This window comes from Cheilinus undulatus, linkage group 11 (assembly GCF_018320785.1).
Source record: "Cheilinus undulatus linkage group 11, ASM1832078v1, whole genome shotgun sequence".
Taxonomy (NCBI): domain Eukaryota; kingdom Metazoa; phylum Chordata; class Actinopteri; order Labriformes; family Labridae; genus Cheilinus; species Cheilinus undulatus.
Genome location: NC_054875.1, coordinates 46267418 through 46289715, shown reverse-complemented (window position 1 = coordinate 46289715; position 22298 = coordinate 46267418). Strand labels below are relative to the sequence as shown.

The window sequence follows — 22298 nt, the reverse complement described above, 5'->3', positions numbered from 1 at the left end:
TGGATAAAACTTGTGTCAGCAGAGAAGTGCAATGTGGCTCTTCGCTCTTGTTTTAAATTTAAAAAAAATGTGGTCCAGGTCTGATAAAACTGCTGCTAAAAGCTTCACCTGTGGCAGCCATCACCATCTGCTTCCAGTACAGCTAAACCCCGCCTCTAGCTACTGCCTCGTTCTCCTCAAATGACGCTGATTGGTCAGGTCTGTTCTCAGACCTGGCACAGTCGTTTCAGAGTGGAGCTGTGTGAGATAAATTAGCTGATGACGGACATTGAATCTGGCCAATCCATCTGCTTTGCAAGGTTGGATAAAGGTGCGTTAGCATAGAGACAGGAAAGGTGGAGGAAAAGAGATGATGGCAGAAGTGATAAAGAGCCAGAGAGGAAGACAAAACTTGCAGCCAAGCCAAAGCAGCATGCTTTTTAACTAATTTCATTGCCAACTGGTAAAACAAGATGCTTATACAGAAAACTGGCAAAATGCTCAGCATCAGGCGCAATAATTTGCCAGGCTGATAATCAGTCAACCCAAAAAAAGTAAAAACAAGGATATGAAAAGGAAAAGAAATCAGGAGCATGTTTGTCAATGATGATGTACTTACCAAAACTCTCTAATGCCAAGTTTGATTGCCTGCCATTTTAACGTGGTACATACTAGGGGTGTGACGAGACGCTTATCTCACAAGACGAGACGGGATTTTACACTTTATTAATTTTGGAAAAACAATATAAGAGTGGAAAATGTGTCCTTGATACAACTGAAAGTCATAATTGCGAAGCATTCAGGTCTATTCAGAAATGTTTAAACTAACTCCTCATGTACTAAACAGGCTTTTACTGCTTCCACACAGTTCATCTTCTTGTCTAACTCTGACTCAAACTGTACATTTTAATGCTCTTCAGATCAGACCTCAATACTAATATTCTACCACATCTTTATTTCACTATACTATGCACCCATTGCTTCAGTTATAATGATAATAATAAAACCGTTTAGATTATTTTGAAAGTACTTTAAGCACTGTTTACAACTTCCAGTTTTATAACTTCTTTCTTTTATAACTTCCAGTTAGGTATTGTTTTCCATCAGGAGAGCTGCTTCTCCTGATGTCTGGGCAATATTGATCTCGCAAGATGATTTTCACCTCGACGAGACATCTCATGACGTTTTGATCTTGCGAGATCTCGTGGTACGAGATCCCGTCACACCCCTAGTACATACTGACCTGACGAATTTGGCTCACTGTTGGTTTTCATCACAAAAAAATCTGGTCAAATGTGTCCTCAGCTGTGTGCACCTTTGGAGTCTAACAGTCATCTTGTGATATCGTGTTATCTTGTGTTTTTAAAGGTGTTTATTTGCACACATTTTCCAAGATATTTTTTTTCTTATTGCATTAAAATAGTAGAGAATAAGATTTTGTTTTTGTTTTTTTTTTAAGATTTGCTTCTGGGGGCTGTTTTGCTTTAATTTTAGAGTGGACAAGACAGTGAATAGCTCAGGAAATCAGGGAGAGAGAGTGGAGGATGACATGTTGAAAAGAGCCACAGGTCAGTCTCACACCCTGACTGCCTGGAAGACCATCTGACATACAAGAGGCGTGACCTAACCAACACTAGGTCATCAGTACCCTCTGTCTTCTATATTCCATTCTAATTTTCCTCTCAAGTTACGGGGCTGTTTGTTCCAACAATGGTCCTACAGAAACCCAGGTAGAAATTTAATGGTAGCAAGATAAACCATTATAACTATTGTAAAGAACTTAAATTCTCTAGAGTGCTTGTAGTGAAGGTACGCAGGACTGTTGAGAGCTAAAATGATTACAGACTAATAAGTTGATTAACAGTTAATAAATCACCAACTACTCCATTAATCCTATTTAGTGGTTTTTCTAACAAAAATTTCAAACATTTATATCAAGCAGCTTCTCAGGGTTTTTTTATTTTTCTGCATTTCTTTGCCAAGTGTGAGAAAAATAAAGAATTATCTTTGAGTTTTGGAGAGTTTGTAAATAAAGCAAGCAGCATAGTGGGCTAACACTGATTTCTAATACAAGACTAAGTTCCCTGAAATCTTCTGACTGAATTTCTGCTCTTTTCTGTTAATTCTTATGCTTCAGTCTGGGCTTTCACTAAGTAGTTACTGTAAATCTGATATAATTCAAAGGGGATAAAAAGATTATTGTCTCTTACCTTTACTCCAGATATTTTTATACAAAGTTTCATAGTGGTCCACGGGGGGAGAATGACTTCACCTATACACAATATGGACTAAAGTATTCAGCCACCTGTCCATTCTATCTACATTATATTCAATTTCCATGTGCTTTAATATAGAGTTGCCCCCCTTTTGCAGCTGTAACAGCCTCAACTCCTCTTAGAAGGCTTTCCACAACATTTTGGAGAGTTTCTGTGGGAATTTGTGCTCATTCATTCTGTAGAGAATTTATGAGGTCGGTCACTGATGTTGGATGAGAAGATGAAATGACCCGTTCTGAGAAGGGCAGAAACAGAGGGGTTTTAGACATGCAAAAATCCAATAATGGAGAGTTTCAGCAATAAACTTCGCAGGCATGTTTTGGGGACCTCTGAGAACAATATAAACTTGTCTTGAAAGGGTAAAATATGTGCCCTTTAAATTGTTTCACTCAGTATGCCGTAATCAAAGCTGCGTTTGTTGATGAGTCAGTGTAGTAGCCATCGTCCTAGAGTGCAGGAGTAGAGTGATATCAGCAGCAAGAATCTGCAGAAAAATATCAAACTGATCGTACATAAAGCTTATATTTTAACAGACTTAGACTTTAAACCTCAATGTCTGCCTTTACTGGAGATGTTTTTCTTTATTCATATAGATGATATTGGCAAGTAGAGGTGTGACAAGATCACGTGTTATGAGACGGAGATCTTGTGTTACCTGATATAGTGATTCTCTGTAACAAGAGTTTCAAATAAACAAAGAGTTACTCCTACCCTGAGGATAAAGCACAGTGAAAAAATTTTAAACCCATAGTTCCTTATTTATTGGCTCCCACAGCTCAACTGAATGGATCGATGGGGAGCAAAACCCAGCACATCACAAGAGTGGTCAAGGGGGCACTGCCAGTGTTATGATCAGATATTCCCCTAAGGAACTAAAGCAAACGGCTAGATTGTCATGATGAGAAATTTAAGGGGAAAACTCTTTCAGCAGAGTCTTTTCTGAAGTCTGAGCTGGATGTGAGACTTTTCTGATTAGTATTCTATTAAAGATAGAGCATTAGCTAATGCTAGCCTCCAGAGCTAATGTGCTAATTGTTGCTGAAAGAGCTTATAGCATCTCCATCATCTTTCTCCCTCTCTCCTGTCTTTGATCCTTGTGGCCTGGCTCAGAAAGTGCTACTTTATCATTCAGACTTTAAATGATGTATTTTCAGTATGTTTGTATTTATTTGGCAGTTTTAGTCAATCTGGGGTAAAAGCTAACATGTCACCAGTTAGCCTGGGCTGAGCACCCATACCAGCCAAAAGCCTAAAACAGATATCTATTGTCAGAAGATACTTACTGGGTTTTAATTTACAAAAAAAGGCGTAAAATTTGATTCCAGCCTCATTTGACTCAAATCAGTGTGTTGTTTTGACCTGATATCAATGTTATGGTGTTAATTCCATTCTGCACCAGCTTGAAAAACTACCCAGCAGAGGGTTTGTTTGGAGCCAGAAACCCAACAGAAATGTAAAAATAACACAACTGGGTCAAAACAGCCCATTGGCACTGCTGGGTCAAGTCAATGCTGGGTCACTTTTCTGCTAGAGGAAGAAGATCTGATGATCGAAAGTCTAAAAACGACCTATCTATACATGTAGCTATTTATTAATTAAAGGGACAGTGCACATTTCTGAACATGCGCATGTAAATGTAATTTCCATCTATATTTCTTGGCAGGCTGGTGAAAGTAAAGTAAAGTTATAATGGGATATTCAGATCATTAAAATAACATTAGAAGGATAAATGATCAAAACCCCCAAAAAACAGATAAGACATACTCATTTATATATTAACCCAGTTCTAATCAATCCAAATCAAACAACAGGAACTGTTATTGTCATTGTTTGATTCTGTTGTGTGTTAATCTACTAAAATCATAAGATGTGTAAACCATTCTCTGCATATTTTATGGTCCATTTACATGTTACCTACCTAAATTTGTCAAAGTACAGCTTGTGTGTGAGAGAACGTGCTCATGTGTGTGTAGAGACCACAGCTGGTGGCTGTTGTTGGCAATTAGACTGACTAATGATCCTGATCTTCCCTACTGGGCTTGAATAGGAGAGAAGATCAGTGAATAAATGAAAACAAAGTCTTGTTTATGAAAAAGCCGAAATTGCAGTGTTGTTATCTCAGCAGACAGGAAAAGAACAGCTTAAAGGGAAAAATTGTCCCTTACTCTGTTTCAGACGGTGGTTTTATGATGCACCTTCAGTCCCTTTCTGTGCTTAATGAGCCTTTTTTGGTTCCCTGACATGCCAGATGGACTGTTTCATATATCTATTGTATGGATATATTTCACTCTAATCTGGGAAACCTCCCATACAAAGTGTTTGGGAAGGGCAGGACTTGAAAAAATCTTCTCAAATCAGAGCAACAAGACAAAATGAGGTAGTAGGTCTGTGCCGCTCCAATAGTATCACAAGCTCGGTAAAACGCTGTTGTAGTTTATGAACAGTGGAGGGTGTTGTTGGATAAACGTCATGCTGAGGCCGGTCAGATTGCAAAAAAATCCTCTCCACAAGGAAAAGCTTTCCGTGTCTCTACCAGGGCTGGACAATTATTGCAAATTAGATTAAATCACAAGATGGCCTGCTGCAGTTTTCAAATCCCAGAATATGCAATATTTCTTTGACCTAAAATTTGTGTCAAAATACCAGTTTAAAACGTTTTGCAGCAGCAGAAACGTTATGCATTATATATCATGCAATCATTCTAGTGGCATATTTTGAGAATAGTGTACAAAAAAATCATTTTTTTTCTTCATTTTTGTATGTTTTTCTTTTTAAATATGAGAATTATATACAAAATGATCATTCCCTTTCATACAACAATTCATATCCAATTTGCAAAATAAGTCAAAATCATCACAATTAGATATTTTTTCAAAATTGTTCTGCCCTGGTTTTATCTAATATCGTGTTGGCTATAGTATAGAATGAATTATTGATTATTTTTGTTGGAAAATACATAAAATGAGGATTTTAAGAAATAATCACATATCAAAGTGCAATCGCAATATTGGGTAAAAAAAAATTGCAATTAGATTATTTTCCCAAATCGTTCAGCCCTAGTCTCAACAAAGAAATGTGGTCCAGATCTGATATAAAAACTAGGCCTATAGTCAACCCAAAAAAATTGGTCGACCAAAATCACACCCAGGCACCAACCAATCGATTGGTTGTTCAGGTAGGGAACAAAAAAAAAAAAAAAAGATAAAGGAGGGGTTGCGCAACTCACCGACCAGGGTGATTTTGGTTGGACAAAAGCTTTTCAACTAAACAATCGACCAATCGAATGGAAGCTGTCAGCCCTATTAGAAACTTTGCTAAAGCTGCGCCCAAGCTAATAGCTTGACCACCTTTCCCTGCTTGTTATACAGCCAAACCTTGTCTGTAACCATCACTTACTCATGCTGAAGCAAGTCGGGGGGAAAGAGGAAACGTTGTTTCTGCCACGAAATGTTTTCTGTGCAATTCTTTGGACTTCTTTGGTCTTATTTTAATAAAAAATGTGGCCAGGTCTGGATAGAACTGCCACTGTGGCTACATCTGAGCTAACTGCTCCACCAGCAGTTGTATATACCTTTTTTAATAAAGACATGTGGTCCAGTTCTGATGAAACTGTGGCCAAACTATTGCTACATCCAAGCTTAATGCTACACATAGGCGGTAGCCATTGTTATTAGCTTCCTGTACAACTAAACTAGCTACTTCCCCATTCTTCTCAGATAATGCTAATTGATTAGGAGCTTTGAAAGATGGATCTGCCTGATGACAGACGTGGAATCTGGGCAATCATCTGCTTTGCAGGGTTACATTTTGGAAGAGGAAATTTCTACTTCGTGCAAAGTGACTTTGATAGAACTTCAACTCATTAATCACAAGTCCCTGGATAATTCCAGACAAAAGGCACCTTAAAAGTCAAAATAAAAGCAGTAATTGAATTCTGTGTGTCCACGCTGTTGGAGTTCTTCCTAGCAGTCCTTAAAATCCACAGTACAGTCAAACTGGCTTTATTAAAGTCAGGCTCTGTTACACTGACTGTGTCACTGAGTGCATCGGGGAAAGAGCTTTAGTGTTCAGTGAATCTTCCCTGGATAAACAAAGGTTTAATACCACCCTGAACTAAAGGACACGCACATGATGCACACAGATATCCCATCAGGAACAGGGCACAGATGGGCTGGTGTGCTGAGGTGGAACTGTAGTGTGTGGTCATTTTGTTCATACAGTGCATGGTCATTTAATTTATGACGTTTTTAACTGGAGAGCCAGAAACAGCCTCTGTTATCGCTGTGTGAATGTGATCAGCGTGACTAGTCAGAGGACTAGAAAAGATGTAACTCAACTCAGTTGAACTTCTTTGTCTAAAGCTCTAAAGTTGTTTTAAATAACTTGTATTGGAGCAAAGTTTGTCAATATGTTTAAATCTTCAAAAGATGTGGACTGGCTTTACATAAGACAGATATGTGAAGAAACCAGAAGATCCACTGATGTTTAAACTCATCAGTAAACTAAAACAGACTTAGGTCGAGGGTTGCTGTGGGAATTTGTATGAATATGGTGTGCCTTGAGATTACAGCTTGATTTTATGTAAGCCCCGGTAAAAAAAATAAAGATTAAAATCACTGCTCTATTCATCAAACAGTGCTGAATACAATGAATCTTCCAGTTTTGAAGGGCAGAAATAGGCCATTTCAGGCATTTATTTGACTCAAATGAACTCTAAAGCTTGTGTATTGTCGCTCTGATCAGAGCTCATATAACTTCAAAGCTGATTCATGGTTTTCTCTGATCAAAGCGCTAATGAAGGCTTTGTAAAAGCAGACATTTCCTATTGTCTGGGCCATATATGAAAAGAAATCAGACTTTTCTTTTTCTTAATTCATCTTGTGAAGGGATTGCATTAGTAAACTCTAAGCAGTGGCTAGAAGTTGTGGCCAGAAGGTCATTGTGCCTGTCATGGCAGTAACCCCAGAACCTGATAGTGGACACCAGCACTAAGGGAAGCCATCAGGCTGAAGAGAGAGGTCTTTCGGGCTTGGTTAGCAGAGGGGCCTGGAAACAGCCTGCAGGTACCTGCTTTAGCTGGTGCAGAGGCAAAAACCTGGTTGTGGTAGGAGTTCAAGGAGGCTAAGGAAAAGGGCTTTGGTTGACCCCAAAGATGTTCTGGCACACCATTCAACAACTCAGGAGAAGGCAAGGCTTAGCACATGCTGTTATCAGCAGGAGTGGAGAACTGCTGATTCAGACTGTGGATGTCATTGAGTTGTGGACGGAACACTCTGAGGAACTCCTAAACCTGACTAACACCTCTGAGTGCCCAAGAATGCAAGTGAAGGCTCGCCTTCAGAGAGGGCACTGAGGTGGTCAAAAAGCTCCTCAGTAGTAAGTTGTCGAGCATTGCCGGGCCGTCTTGACTGACATGCCTTTTCAGTGTCAGGTGGAGATCTGGGATAGTACCTGTGGAGCAGCAGACTGGGGTGGTGGCTCCCATTTTTAGAAATGTGCCCCAGAGGGTGTGCTTTAATTATCAGGATATCACACTAATCACCCCCTCACTTTACTTGAGGGTGCTGGAAAGGAAACTCGAATTGTTGAACCTCAGATTCAGGAGGAACAAAGTGGATTCCATCAGGGCCTTAGGACAGTGTACCTGCGCTTTACCTTTGCAGAGCGTACTGAGGGCGCATGGGGATTTTCAGATCCTGTCTACATGTGTATTGTGGACTCGGAGAAGACCTTCGATCGTGTCCCTAGGGGAGTCATATAAAGGGAACTAAATAGTCCCAGGGCTGCTGTGGCGAGCCATCAGATCCCTGTGTAACCAAAATGAGAGTTGTGTCAGCAGTCTCAGCACAAAGTCGTACATGTTCCAGGTGTGTGTTGGCCTCTGCTAGGGCTGCCCTTTCACCAATTCTGTTTGTGATTTTCACTGACAGGATCTCAATGCGCAGTCTGGGTTAGAGAGTTTTCAGCTGGGGGACTTCAGAATTCCATCTCTGCTGTTTGCAGACGATGTGGTTCTGTTGGCTTCCTCGGCTGGAGACCTCCAGTAGGCACTGGGTTGGCTTACTGCACCGTGACCCAACCTTGGATAAGAGGAGAAGGATGGATGCATGAATGGAGGAACAGATTGGAACTATTTTGATCTGGAAAATAAGGATAAAATTGTATGTTGCCGGAGTCAGGTCAAACTCATAACTGAAGCATTGAGTGTAGATGTTAACCTGCAATTAGGATTTATAGCCTGCGGCACCAGCACAGCTAACCTCAGCCATAATCTGCTAACAACCTCACACCATTACCCATAGGAACTTCACTAATTTGCATTGAATTAAATTGCCTTTATTTTACATGTTTTGGTGAAGGTCTTACACCTCCTGAAAGACACCTACGTTAAGGCTTACTGTCATATCAGCCACACCCCTAATAAGCATAATTACGCATGTTAAACATACATGTGAAATTTTAGTTCTGCAATTCCTGAGTGCAATAAATAAATTGCATTTGCATGCATGCTCAGTGAATCTTGGTAGCTCTCTCTGGCTGTTAGAACAATGTTAAGACCAAATCTAAACCTTATTCTTAAACAAAAGAAATATTTCTAAAAGGACGTTGTTTCAGAGCAGCGCCTCTTTTCTCTGCCGTCTGTTCATTCAGACTCATTGGCAGAGCTTCTGAAAACCTTCAAACATCCACGTTCACTCCCCTCCTCCCTGCACACACAAAGCCTGCAGCTGGTTAATAATAGCACATGATTTGTTGCACCATGATGGACAAGTGCTCTCTGCCACATGTTTCATTTGACTGGCTTTTTTTCTGCTTTTAGTATTTATATCATCCGTCCTCCAGCCTTCCTGATTTGTGGCTCCAAATTTTGAGAGATGATTTACGCCGTGCTGCGTACAGAGGTTATAAACACTAGACCCTCACATTGTATTATTGTTTTTGTGTTATAAATCTGTGGAAGCAGCCACGTTTGGCTTTAACTCAGACTTTCATTGGTGGATTGATAAAGTTTACATTTGTATGGAGCTGATGTTAGTTAAACAACTTGAGAACAAAGTGTGAACAGATGTTAGTATTTCTGTGTTTTTCTAAACGGAGTTTTGTTTTTGTGAGCTCACATTAGGAACACATGGCAGTCAGGCTGGATTGTGTAATCTTCATGTGACATCTTCCTTCTAAGGTCTGTAACAGGTTACTAGTATTGATGCTTCAGGCTTGATTCTGTTCAGAGCTCAACTCAGATTTGGCTGTCGCTAGGTTCCTCATATTTGTCTTCTTGTCTTTGACGATAAGGCTGAATGATACTGGAAACAGTTTTAGTTGTTTTAGTGGGAAGGACAGAGCAAATGAAGGTAGGGGTTGCTCCACACATATGGACAAAACCTATAGACAGAGCAGTTACAACATGGCACAGTAATCAGTTATCATTTTAACATGATAGTAAGGAGCCAAAATGTTTATTGAAATTGGTGTTGCAGGCACTATTTGGATTTTTGGCCTGATTTGATTCAGAAATATCATAAGCCAAGTGTTTTGTCACACCCCTATATTATCAGCCTTAAATATTGGCAAATCTACAAATGTAGAAGATCTTAAAGATATTGAAAAAAAACTACGTGATAGTTTTTCTCTCTGTGATACAATGCATTTTTTATTAAAGTGGCTTTTAGGTATATTTTTTTAATTTCAAACAAAAATGTAATTTTTTTTCCTTATTTGGTCTTTCTGTCATTTTCGTTTGTTTTTTTTTTAAATCACACTGTGCGGTCCCCTGGCAGTGATTCTGGCACACAGATGAGGATGAGGATAAGGAGAGACAGAGCAGATGGATGGAGTGACTCGTCTCTTCATTAACTTTACATATAAACTCGCCCCTTGTTCCTTAAATGTCAACTATTTCTAACCACATGCAAAGTTAAGTTTAGCTGACATACCCAGACCCTCAGGTACCTGATGGTTTAACAAATGCTTACAGGGTCCACTGGTCTACACTGTTTGCTAGCAAGCACTGGGACGAGTGACCATTCACAGAGGGAATCTACTCGCTTCAGTCTTGCATAGTTTACCTTCAATTTACACATACAATGGCTGTGCCACAATCTGATGGCAATTTGTACCACAGAGCAAATCTCTCCCTCTCTAGTCAATCAAAGCGGTTCCACTGCCTACACTCCAATCTGACTCAAGCACATCCCTGTAGCGCTGCTCCATTCTGCTTCATTTCAGATACAATGCAGATCTATTTTGGTGCTGGACACTGCCAAACCGCATCTAAAACTTGCACATTACACGGTCAGCATCAAAATACGTCATAATGCATGGACTCCCTATGGTAAATCATTGCTTTATCAACACTATGTCTCATTCTACAGCATGAGCAAAAGGTCATCAGGGGCTCAAAGGGTCATAGAGCTAAAACAGCACCACTGACAAGGAAAGTTAACTTTTGAGGTAAAAAGCCATGGAATTTTACATTGAAACCATAGATTATTTGTAGCAAACATTAACCTTTCAACTTAATAATGTATTCACCCATGGTGGAAGCAATAAAGTTATAGAATCATGAGGAAATGAAAGGCAAATCAATCCCATAAAGCAGGGGTCATCAACTCCATCTCCACAAGGGCCAGCTTTTTCTTGACTGACACTGTGGGGGCCGGACATTGAAGTAAACTGAAACAAAATCTATATTTTCATCTAATAAAAATATTCTTGTAAAAATATTATTCCCTTCCAAAATGAATGGAGCATTAAGCCTTTAACAGTGAGATCAGTCCTTATCACCTCCACTGCAGTCAGCCACAAGGGAGGGATTGAGATATTTTAGCTACATATTTCTGGAGCCCTCTTGATGTCTGTCACTGAGTTTAATGCTAGTATGCTGCGTTGTAATTGGCCAAAAACACATTGCAATAATTTTACACATTTATGTGGCAAATTATTGCAAAAATCTGCAACTTTAATCAAAATAACAATGATAAATATGTGCTTATCATGCCAAATTACACAATTACTAGAGTGCTTCTTGTCTGATAAGCCGCTAGGCTGAAGGTTTTCTTTAGACTTCAGGAACAAAGTTCAGCAATAGCATGTAGGGCTGCAGCTAATGATTTTTTTTTTTTTTATGTTGCAGATCTATCAATAAATTTTCCGATTGGTCGATTAATCACGGTTATTTGGCGGACTATTTTGGATCCCCATTTTACGTAAATAGTAGCAATTTAAATAGTAGCAGTTCACCTGCCTTGCAGGTTACAGATAACTAAAGGATGGCTTTCTTTAAAGTGACTGGTATGTCCATAAAAAAAAATAAAGCAAATAGCCCATCCAAAGTCCAAAAGTACAAATAAAGCTTAATGTCAACAAATCAAACTTCCAGCCCAGGTGACTGAACAATAGATAATAATTTCTTTAAATTGCAGTGCAGCATGTCAGCATGTTCTGATGTGAGGCTGGCTCTCTTCTTTGAGTAGTGAACTGCAAGTACAGATGAGTTTTTACCAGCCGGTATTTGATTTTACCAATATCAAAAACAATAATACGATGCGTCGATGCTTGAATTTCTGTGTCGACTAATTTTTATAGTCGACACAAACGATTATGGCGACTAGTCATTGCAGCCCAAATAGCATGCCTTATTTTTGCCCTCTCAAATTTTCTGGATTTAATAGTCCTCTGGGGGCCAGATTGGAAGGTGTGGGGGGCCTGATGTGGCCAACAGGCCTCCAGTTTATCATCACTGCCATAAAGGGTAAATAATCAGCTGTTACATACTATTCCTGCATGAGCTCACAGTTCCCCGTGATCTCTGCTGCTGGGCTCTAGACATGCTTCCAGTGTATGAGGTTGCTCGCCTTCGGCTGGAGCAAAACCGCGGAGTGACTGCAGCGGCGCCACCTGTACCTCGACGTAATGAGGAGGTGAAGAGACTCTGCTGCGCAGACCAAGGTTGTTGTAGTTAACTAAAACTGGCTTCAACTAAAATTCAAAAATCATTTTAGTTAGCTGAAACTAAATAAAAACTAAGCTTTACCAAAAAAACAAAAACTAGCTAAAACTGTATAGTGCATTTACAAACTAACTAATATAAAATAAAAATGGAGACAAAATATCCTTAGTCTTAGTCTTTGACACAACCATACTGACTGGCACCTACACCCAAGTCTGGAAGTGTAAAATTGCCTGATCTGATTGGTTAAGACTGCACATAATGGTAGTTTTATGTCTGGAGTTGTATTCAAACATCATCATTAAATAAATAAATGATAAGTGAAGAGAAGCCTGTTTGAATATGTTTTTAAAAATGTATGACGCTCACTCAGCCCCGACATCTGTCCGCAAAAAACTAAAACTGATAAAAACTTAACTAAAACGAAGTATTTTTGCAAAGTAAAAACTAAATTCAACGAACAAACCAGCAGTCAAAACTAATAAAAACGGAACTAAAATTGAACACAGAAAGTGAAAACGAAATAAAAATAGAAACTAATGAAAAATCCAAAACTATTATAACCGTGGCACAGACTCACTTCTCTGACTTCTGATGATGATTTAGGCAGACTTTGAAGCACGCTTGTCACAGAAACGAGAAAATTTGGCATTTGGTCTTAAATCCGAATGCACAGAATTGGCAGCTTGACATGCACCAGGTCACTTGACTTTCACATGTCACTTTTGCATCTGTATACATCGCCATTGCGATAGAAATATATCGTTCAACCCTGACATGTACCATCAGGTCTAGGTGGTAGCCTATGGTGCCACACACTCAAAGAGGCCCATTGAGCTCTGATTATTTTGAATGAAGCCCCACACATAGAACAGCTACAAGACTGTCCACTTCCCTGCTCCTCTCACAGCTCCGCTCAACTCATCATGTCTTTGCACAGAGGACACTTGGTGTTCTTCACACCATAAAAGGTGTGCATATATCAGTATTTGTATCCATTACAGAAATAGAAACATCGGCACATCAGATATCTGCAAAAATCCAACATTATGCATCCCTAGAAAACCTTGATTATAAAAAGTAATAGTCTACAAAAAGCCGGCATCACTGACAGCTGTCAGTCAGAAACAGAGAGTTGTGGAGAAGACGTCAGACTGGAGTCATGCTTTCATGACGGAGGAATGGAAAGCTGACAGAGAAAAGATTGCAGTTTTAAGGTCTTAAATTGTCACCAGACAATCATCTCTGTCAGGTCATGGTATTTATTAGCATTTCAGAACAGATATTCCACAAAAGTTCTTGACTTTTCCATTTAAGACAGAAGACTTTCTCCATGCATGCTGTAAATCCTACAGTAATTAGAACATAGTAAAATCTGAAATGGAGCCTCAGGTGTTTCAGTATCTCCACATCTGATCCTCATACACTTGAAGTCACACACCATATGCTGTCATCCTCGTTACGTTGTCTGTTAAATCTTTCCGGTCTGATTCTTCCCATGAATGGCCAGTTTATCCTACAGCTGCTTTAAACGAGACTGAATCTGATTGGCCGCAGCCTCAGGTGGGCTGAAACTCTGGGTCAGTCTCACGGTGGCGGCTGAGTGATTATTTTCCATGCACACACGCTCACTCACAGTCTGCCAGTGTGTCCATAATCCCTGGGGTACGGATGTCTCACCCTCATTGGTTAATCCCGGTCAGGTGGTGCCGGATCTGGGTTGTGACTGGTTAATCCGAGGTACGGTAGTGGGCAGGATTTAAGGAGGTGTTAAACCAATGTGTTGTCAGCTGTGCCGGTGTTGAGGCATTGTAGGGTTGCCATGGCAATAGCAGCCATCTGGTACCATATAAGTCTTTGAATTTAAGCAGTGGCTGACATAATGGGAATATTGTTGTCCACATGGTAACCTGGCTTCTTTGTCTGCTACCAGTGGTTTGTCATGTTTGTTTTTGGACTTCATGTGGCGTCTCTTCTCCTCAGTCTTTGAGCCTTTTTCCCACCCTGTTTGTCCAAGATTATCCTTGTGTGTTCAGGTAGTTAGCCCGTGACAATCTGCTAAAGTTAACCTCCACCCACTCACTGGCTCACTGAGTTCAACACAAACACACTTAGGACAACATGCTGTGAGTAATAAAGCCAGTAAGGCACACTGGTACAGCTGGTGTAATTGGCTAAATATGACTTTTAAGAGTTGTATCAGTATTGATAGGTATTCAAAAGGACATCGCCAATCCATCCTTTCAGTTTTAACAGTTGGATTTTGACTTTTCTGCTTTAAAATCAGAAAAGTAACTTGGGTGGCATTACAGTCAAAGTCATGTTGGAATAGAAAAGGGCCTTCCCCAACCTGTTGCCACACAGGTGGAAGCATAGCATTGTCCAAAATGTCTTCATATGCTGAAGCATTAAAATTGGCCTTCACTGGAGATAGGGGGCCGAACACAAACCCTGAAAAACAGCCCCATACCATTATCTCTCCTCAACCAAACTTCACAGTTGGAACAGTGCAGTCAGGCAGGTAACGTTCTCCCAGCATCCTCCAAATCCATATTCACTAATCTTACTGCCAAACAGAGAAGCATGTGGTCACACAGTAATAGGGCTGTTAATATTTATCTACAGTCCTATTCTAATTTCATTTATTTATTTTTTTTACAGATTTCGAATTATATTACATTTTTTATTAATATGTATTTGAAACGTCCAGTTACTTTAATCACCGTGTAGTTACACATCTATCCACTAGAGGACCCTCAAATATTACATTACAGATTGCAATGAAGATATAATGAGCTAAAAGCAAAAGTTGTCAATGTTCATTTTAAAGTACTTTCGTAGTGCAAACACAGCCACCTGCACCATTTAGATGCCTTCAACAGCTATTTTGGTACTGATGGTCAACTTTAAAACAAACAAACAGGTTCGAAATTAAATGTCAAACAACAATAATTTAAATTGCGCCATTTATGGCGGCGATGAAATCATGTTTATAATGAACAAAACATTGAAAAAAGGTTGGAACTATCTTGTTCCTACATGTTTTTACCTAAAATCACAAGGCGATCCACGTCTTCTGAATCAAGAACAGAGCATTTTTTTAGTTCACTATTGTCCCAGCTGTGAAGAATACCCTCTCTGCCCTGATTGAGGTGATCAGAATGCACAGGTAACGGCGTGCCAGCTGGGACAGGAGAAGATACCTGGACCGGAACGTTTTCCACCAGGACAGCAGGTTACTGTCGGTGAGCAGTGCGGTTTTACTCTCGTAAATCAGCACCTCTTGATGTAGCGAAGCCTCTGTCAAAACATCTCCAATGGCAGCCATTGGCGCCTGTGTGTTTTGGAGTGAAAACTTTATTGTTCATCATGTCACGTGTCATGTGACAAAACCAAGGAGAGACGGGAGAGACTCGAACGTTTATAAACAGCAAAAATATTTTTAGAAAACACACTTTTGAATAGTAACTTCAGCTTTCGAGTATTATTGAGTTTTTAAATATTCGAATTATATTCGAACCCCGAAATTTGTTCCAACAGCCTTACACAGAACATGTTTCCCTTGCTCCACAGTCCAGTGCTGGTGTTCTTTACACTACCAGCACTTAAAAGGCACCTCAAGGTTCCCCCTAGAAGCAGTCCTAGATGTGCATGTGTGCTGCAAGACACTAGAGAGGATGCTTTCTGGTCATGATAAAGTTTGCACTTTTTACAAAGAAATAATCCACAACTCTATTACATTCTACATCCATAAAAGAAGCAGGGAGAAAACTTAATAAAGTGGTGGGAGGAGGCTGTAGCACCCAGAGAGAACCCATACATGCAGAGGGAGAACATGCAGACTTCACACTGAAAGGCCCTGAGCAGGGAATGAACCTTCTTGATGTGAGGCAACAGCGCTAACCTCTTCACCGGTGTGCAACCCTACATATTATCAGTTGTATTTTAATATGAATGTAAAATCCCTTTCGTAAGTGTGTGATGTGATCTGTGTTTTTATCATGTTACTCTTCTCATGAATTATGATGTGATGATTAATCATCAGGGAGTTTGAGCTCTGGTGTGAAGCTACTTCATTGTAGTCTGGCTGTCTGCTGCAGGCTGTCTGCAGGGCTGGATTGGCTTACTGTGGTCTTTTTAAGCCCACTCATACACCTGCTGTCTGACACATGAGGGGAGGGGGCTCTCTGATACTGATCAGGTCAAGGGTCAGGGAGTGAATTTCACTCTGAAATGTCTGATTTTTCTACAAATCATGTTAGTATCCTAGACTAGCAATCCCTCCACCTGTTATACAAATATTCAAATGTCTTAAAATCACCTGTTCCTGTTTGTGATCGGATTATCAGTCCACTAGTGTTGTTGTTGATGGGTGGGTTGTGTTGTTAGTATTCAGGGTTAGTTGGCTCATCTTAAACCCTTTAAACCCTGAGGCGCTGCAATGCGTCTTCTTGGAAGAATGACCTGTAGGACTCTGTCTGCCTCTTCAGATCACCTTATTTTCTCTTTGCGGTGTTAGCATGTGGTCATTGTTATGTTTCATAACATCAGATCCAGCTCCTAAATCAGGAGTATTTTCATTATTTCCAGGGCTAAGGGGGCTTTGGTTAAGAGGTATTGTGCCGTTTCTCCTCTCTGTGTAAGCTGCACTCCAGTTTACATTCAGAAGTGAAGCTCAGTCCTTTGTCTTTGGCTAATAAGTGACTAACGACAATGAACTTTGAGACAGCTATGAGCAAAGTAAATCAGAGGTACCAAAGTACCACCATGATATCTCTACTGATATTACTTTTCATGATTTTAAGTTTGCCTAAATACTCGATTCTGCTACACTTTTTCACGACTTCATGCTTTAAATGATGCAGTATTTGTCATTTTTACATCTGATAGTAACTACTAGAATGACCAAAGTTTGTCAGAAAAAAAGATACAGACAAAAGTATTTGTCCATATTAAAGTACATGTATTTTAATACAACATCATTACAATCCCTGCTGGTGTAGTGATCAGTTGGCTGAACACTTTTGTTCAGATATTGTATGTCTTTGAACAAATTGTAAAAGCCAAACTGAAAACTGAGACATGTTAGACGTCCTGTTGTGTGTTTCTAAAGTGCAGTCTGACATCAGCACAAAGAAACAAGAAACAAGCCAACACCTCCACACAGGCATGCAGGAAGGTGCAGGATTTTGTTTGATGAAGCTGATAAAGCCATGATCCCTCCTGCTCTGTTCGTCACAGCCAGTACAGTTTCCATCTCCTAACGATGGATGTGTTAACTTTAGTGTCTGTTGTAGACGAAGAGCTTTTTATCCCTTAAACTTTCACTACCTATTGCTTTCAAAATCATGAAAGAAATTTGATGAATAACTTCACTTTTGTGCAGAGGTTTCCTTTTACGCTGTTGTTACAATGTTACAATGTCATTTAGCAGACGCTTTTATTTTATCAAGCAAAATGTGAGAGCTCTCATCGCCATCCATTAGACTTCACAACAACTAATTACCAAGTACCAAGTGCTGGGTCAATCACAAAGAGCTGGGCAAAGAAATCCCAGAAGTAGAGCAGGACAGTGCGAGCCAACTGTAGTTGGGAGACTCATTCAACCACTGGGGACAGCAGTGGAGAATAGTCTGGCTGAGACTCTATCTACTACTGGGGACAGCAGTGGAGAATAGTCTAGCTAAGTGCATAGTGTTCTCTGAAGAGCTGTCTGTTGTCCAAGAAGTACTAAACTTATTTGTCTCTTAAGCTTGATCAGCTGAACTGAGTTTCCTTTTCTGCAATAATTCCAAAGTTCTGTAAAAATCCTCCCAGCAGCCGATCACATGAGTGTTTCTGTAATTTTGGACGGCTCTTCTTGCTTACTGCAGCGTCTCCTGCAGGAACGTGAGGTTCCTTCAGGACACAGATTATAAATCTCTGCCTTATACACCGGCCTCCCTGGCCGTGTGTCATGAACTCAGGTAACCCCGCTTTAAGTAATTTATTCCTTTCACTTCCTGTAAACACATCACACCTTAAGTCCTACACAGCGCCATATTAACAACAAGTCACTCGCCATCTGGCTTAATGTGCAGCTTTACGTTCACTGTAAGAGGCAGAGGGAGTGTGATATATGGACTTTGTAGCCACGGGTAAAAGGGCTCTGGCAGTACTCCATCTGAGTTTTAAGGCAAGTTTGAACATGCACTCTTGACTGAAGATGTCTGAGGCTCAGCTTTGTCTCTGTTGTAACTTCTGTAAAAAGACGGAAAAGACATTTTTTATGTGATTATTGCAACAGCCTGGAAACTTAAAGACAAGTTCTGTTTCTGTAAACACTAAGGAGCCCTCAGACCTTTTTTAAACAAATACAAAGAAATATATCTTTGATGAAACCTGACAAAAAAAGATGACAGTTGTCTGGTTTCAAAACCACCAGACTTCATGGAACATATTCTGAAATTTGATGTCTGAAAAAATTACCAAGACTCAAACAAGACAGACTATAAGTCACACGGCTAAATAAGAGTTTGTCTGAATTTGGGAGTCTCTCAGTGGGGAAAAAGGTTTGAACTCTTCAAGTATAATCTGTTTTTATGAGGGATATTATCAGTCTGGTATCTGCAGATATAAGCTTAAAAAGGCAAATATCGGTATCAGCAGATATTAACATTCCTGCCAATATTTACATCCGATATTTTGCCAGTTCAGCATACACTGACTGTAAATTTTGTCCATATATACCAGGGGTGTCAAACTCAACCACAGCAGGGGCCGAAATCTGAATTTAGGTCTAACCTGAGGGCCCAGCAGGGTCAACATTTAACCATAAACTATAAACCTGATTTTCACAGGTAATTAATTAAAGGGAGAGAAAAACTGATGATAAATGATTTTGAGATTTATTTAAAAAAAGTCAATTTGATAAAGGATCAAAATCTGAGATAAAAAGCCCAAATAATAGTTAAAAAGGTCAGAACACAACATCAAAAGTCAAAATAATGTTTTCAAAAAGCAAATATGTGAGATAGAAAGTAAAAATCATGAGTTTAAATGTCAAAATATGCAAAATAAATAAAAATGCAAAATTATAAAATGCAAAATCTTAAGTTTAAAAGTTGAGATATAACTTAAAATTTAAGATTGTGACTATAAAAGGTCAAAATATGATATGAAAATCTAAATTGTGTGTTTAAAAAGTCAAAGTATGGGATTAAAAGTAAAAAAAAATGGCAAAATATGACATTAAATTTGAATTCATGATCTTGAAATTTAAAATTGGAATCTACAAGTTCACAGTATGAGATAAAAAGTCAAAACCCTAGGTTTAAGTCAAAATTTTTAGATGCAAATTCGAAATATTAAATGAAAACACAAATAATTTCTCTTCCTCATTGCTGGCTTTCTATCTCATTATCTTTTTTACATTTTTATGACTTAAAGGATATTTCAAATCTTTAAGGTTAAATTCTCATTTCTATACTGGAGGAAATCTGCAGATTTCAGACCTGTGGGCCCGGTAAAACTGCACCATGGGCTGAATATGGCCCCTGGTCCTTGAGTTTGACACCTCTGATATATACTAAGGAGTTTTAGGCTGAACCTACAGACCTATGTCAGTTGATGTGTTTATCTTTATTTTTCCTCATTCTTTAAACTTTAAAGTGTTTTCAGGACTAAAATTTGTGTCCTTGGTCACCCTCAAACCTTAAAGTGTGTCCAAAAGGACTGAACTTTCTTGTCCGAGAAAGCGTATTTAAACATCGGTATCGGCTAAAATGAATCTGTAAAAACTGGCATATCAGATATCTGCAAAAATCCAACATCGTGCATCCCTAGTTTTATGATAAAAAATACTCATAGCTTGCATGTCCAGCACTCTCCAAGCCTTATTTACTTAACAGAATAGCACTGTTCTCTTTAATTGATTGATATGACCTGATAATGGTGAAAAGATGGTAAAAAGTGGCATCACCATGTTTTGTGCAGCAAAGCAACCACTTGCAGTACAGGAGTGGAGGCAAACTGTTGATAACCTTAAGTCACATGCACCAGGCTATATCTGCGGTTGCAGTTGTGGTAATGACAGCCTGTAAGTCATCATTTATGCTAACATGTTCAGCACAGAATGATTCTGTATTTGGTTGGTAGGGATAGTCATTTTGCCCTTTCTCATTGTTTGTGTTTCTGCTTTTGACTGAAATCATCAACATCAGCATAAACAAGTGAAGCAACTGCAGGGATTTCCTAGGTAAATCTTAGAAACTAAGAGCTTTTGTCCCCATGGAGTCTGCTAGCTTTGTATGAAACCATTTTAAGGCTGTTGTGGTTTTAAAAAATGAAGTTTGCCCCTCTATGAAATAGTCTAACTTGATGACACTGGGCAGATATAAAGTTTTGTTGGATGTATTGTGATTTGATTTATACTAGAGCAGTTTAAGAAACAATAACTTTAATTCACTGGGAAACTAAAACCAAAAAACAAGGTCAAAGTGGGCATCTGTTACTTGACAACAAGTTTGAAAATGAGGCATTAAGAGCAAGAAGGAGAGTCACATGGGCTGCATTTTGGAATACAACAAAGTAGCTTGTCTTGATTTGAATCCTTATCTCATCTGCTCTTGCTTTTATCTCCTACCTGACAGGTGAGACGCTGAGTGAGCGAAGGAGCGAGTGAAGGAAAAAGAGAGAGAGAGAGAAGCCATGGAGCAGCAGAGGCAGAGAGCCCTCTCCACGTCAGGAGAATCGCTGTACATTGTTCTGGGAGTCGACAAGAATGCTACAACAGAGGACATCAAGAAATGTTACAGGTATAAACTCAGACACAAAGACTGCTGGACACTAACACAAAACTCACAGACCCTCCTTATCAAACATGCAGAAATTTGGAAGTACAGTCATTTTCACACAAAAATCAATCCAGACGTGAGCAGAGGATATGCTCACATCCCACACCAGCTCAGCGTGGTGGTGTTAGTTCAGATATGAAATTTAAAATGTATTTAAAATTAAACCAAACCCCTGAAATACCATTTGAGCAGCACTGGTTTTTAATGATGTTGAGCTTGGCTTCCTCTTTTTTTAATCTTTGATGAGCTAAAGTTTCTTTTTAAAATAAAAGACAGGCTGCCTTAAGTAATTACAAAATACAAACAAACAAATATTTAATTTTCTGTTACTCCTCTGACCTGAGAATGGACACCTCAATAAGGGGGGCAGGTTTCAGTGCTGTATTACTCACCTCCATGTTGTAAACTCTGAACTGTGAATATCTAGGGGTGTTATTTCAATCATGATTGTATTATTTGGCACATTTATCAAAGACTAGCCAGTAGTACTCTGTGATTTCCCAGATATGCACATTTTCATAAGTCACCTTCTCCAGAAATGATTTCTACACCCAAATCTGTACTGGTTTCTATTGATAGATGAGGGCCACTGTGTTTTAGTGCTGAATCAAACTGAGTACAACCCCATGAAAAGACAGTCCCTTATGTGTAATGGTGCTATTTTATGTTTTAAACCACTAGAGGGAGCTAGAGGTCTGCTGGAGCTAAATGTAAATGGTTCAAGATGAACATGGGATAAATAAAATTGAAATTTTAAGAACTGATTTGACTTTGATTTGTCTTTAACCATGTGCATATTGTTTAACCCTTTAGCCAGTGCTCCAATTTGCATATCTGTTTTTTACCTTGGGTAGAATTGTAACCAAATGAGATAGAGCAGTAATTCTTTTTGCACGTAAAACCAGAGGAGTAACACTAACATATCACACATCCAATGTGTTCCAGAGTTTTGTTTCCTTCTAGAAATATCCTTCCTTCTTTTGTGTAAATGTAGTACAAAGCGCACGCATCAAAAACAATATAATATAAGATCATCCGGGCCATAAATGTCTTGTTTTCTTGCAGGTTACAAGTCGCACTTATTATTTTTTCAGCATGGTCGTCTGCAAACACATGTATGCTCTGAAGTATCTGGCACACTTAGAGATTTGATTTCACTACTGTAAATAGTTTATTTCTTTTAAAGATTCTGTCTTTTTTTCAAATTGAGCTCAATTTCATTTTATTTTTGTATTTCAAAAATGAAGTTATGAACATACT

General features: G+C 39.2%; 2 protein-coding genes across 2 annotated transcripts in view; both read left to right on the top strand.

The window, feature by feature from the left end:
• The window catches only part of LOC121517796 (tubulin alpha chain-like), a 1079624-nt gene that overhangs the window by 184611 nt on the left and 872715 nt on the right, over positions 1-22298 (top strand). The gene's annotated exons all lie outside the window — the stretch shown is intronic.
• dnajc5ab (DnaJ (Hsp40) homolog, subfamily C, member 5ab) overlaps positions 1-22298 on the top strand; it is a 45342-nt gene that overhangs the window by 16659 nt on the left and 6385 nt on the right. Inside the window, exon 2 of the mRNA XM_041799852.1 lies at positions 20835-20999. Coding sequence (XP_041655786.1) covers positions 20893-20999 — 107 coding nt within the window. The 5' untranslated portion in view covers positions 20835-20892. The remainder of the gene's footprint in view (positions 1-20834; positions 21000-22298) is intronic.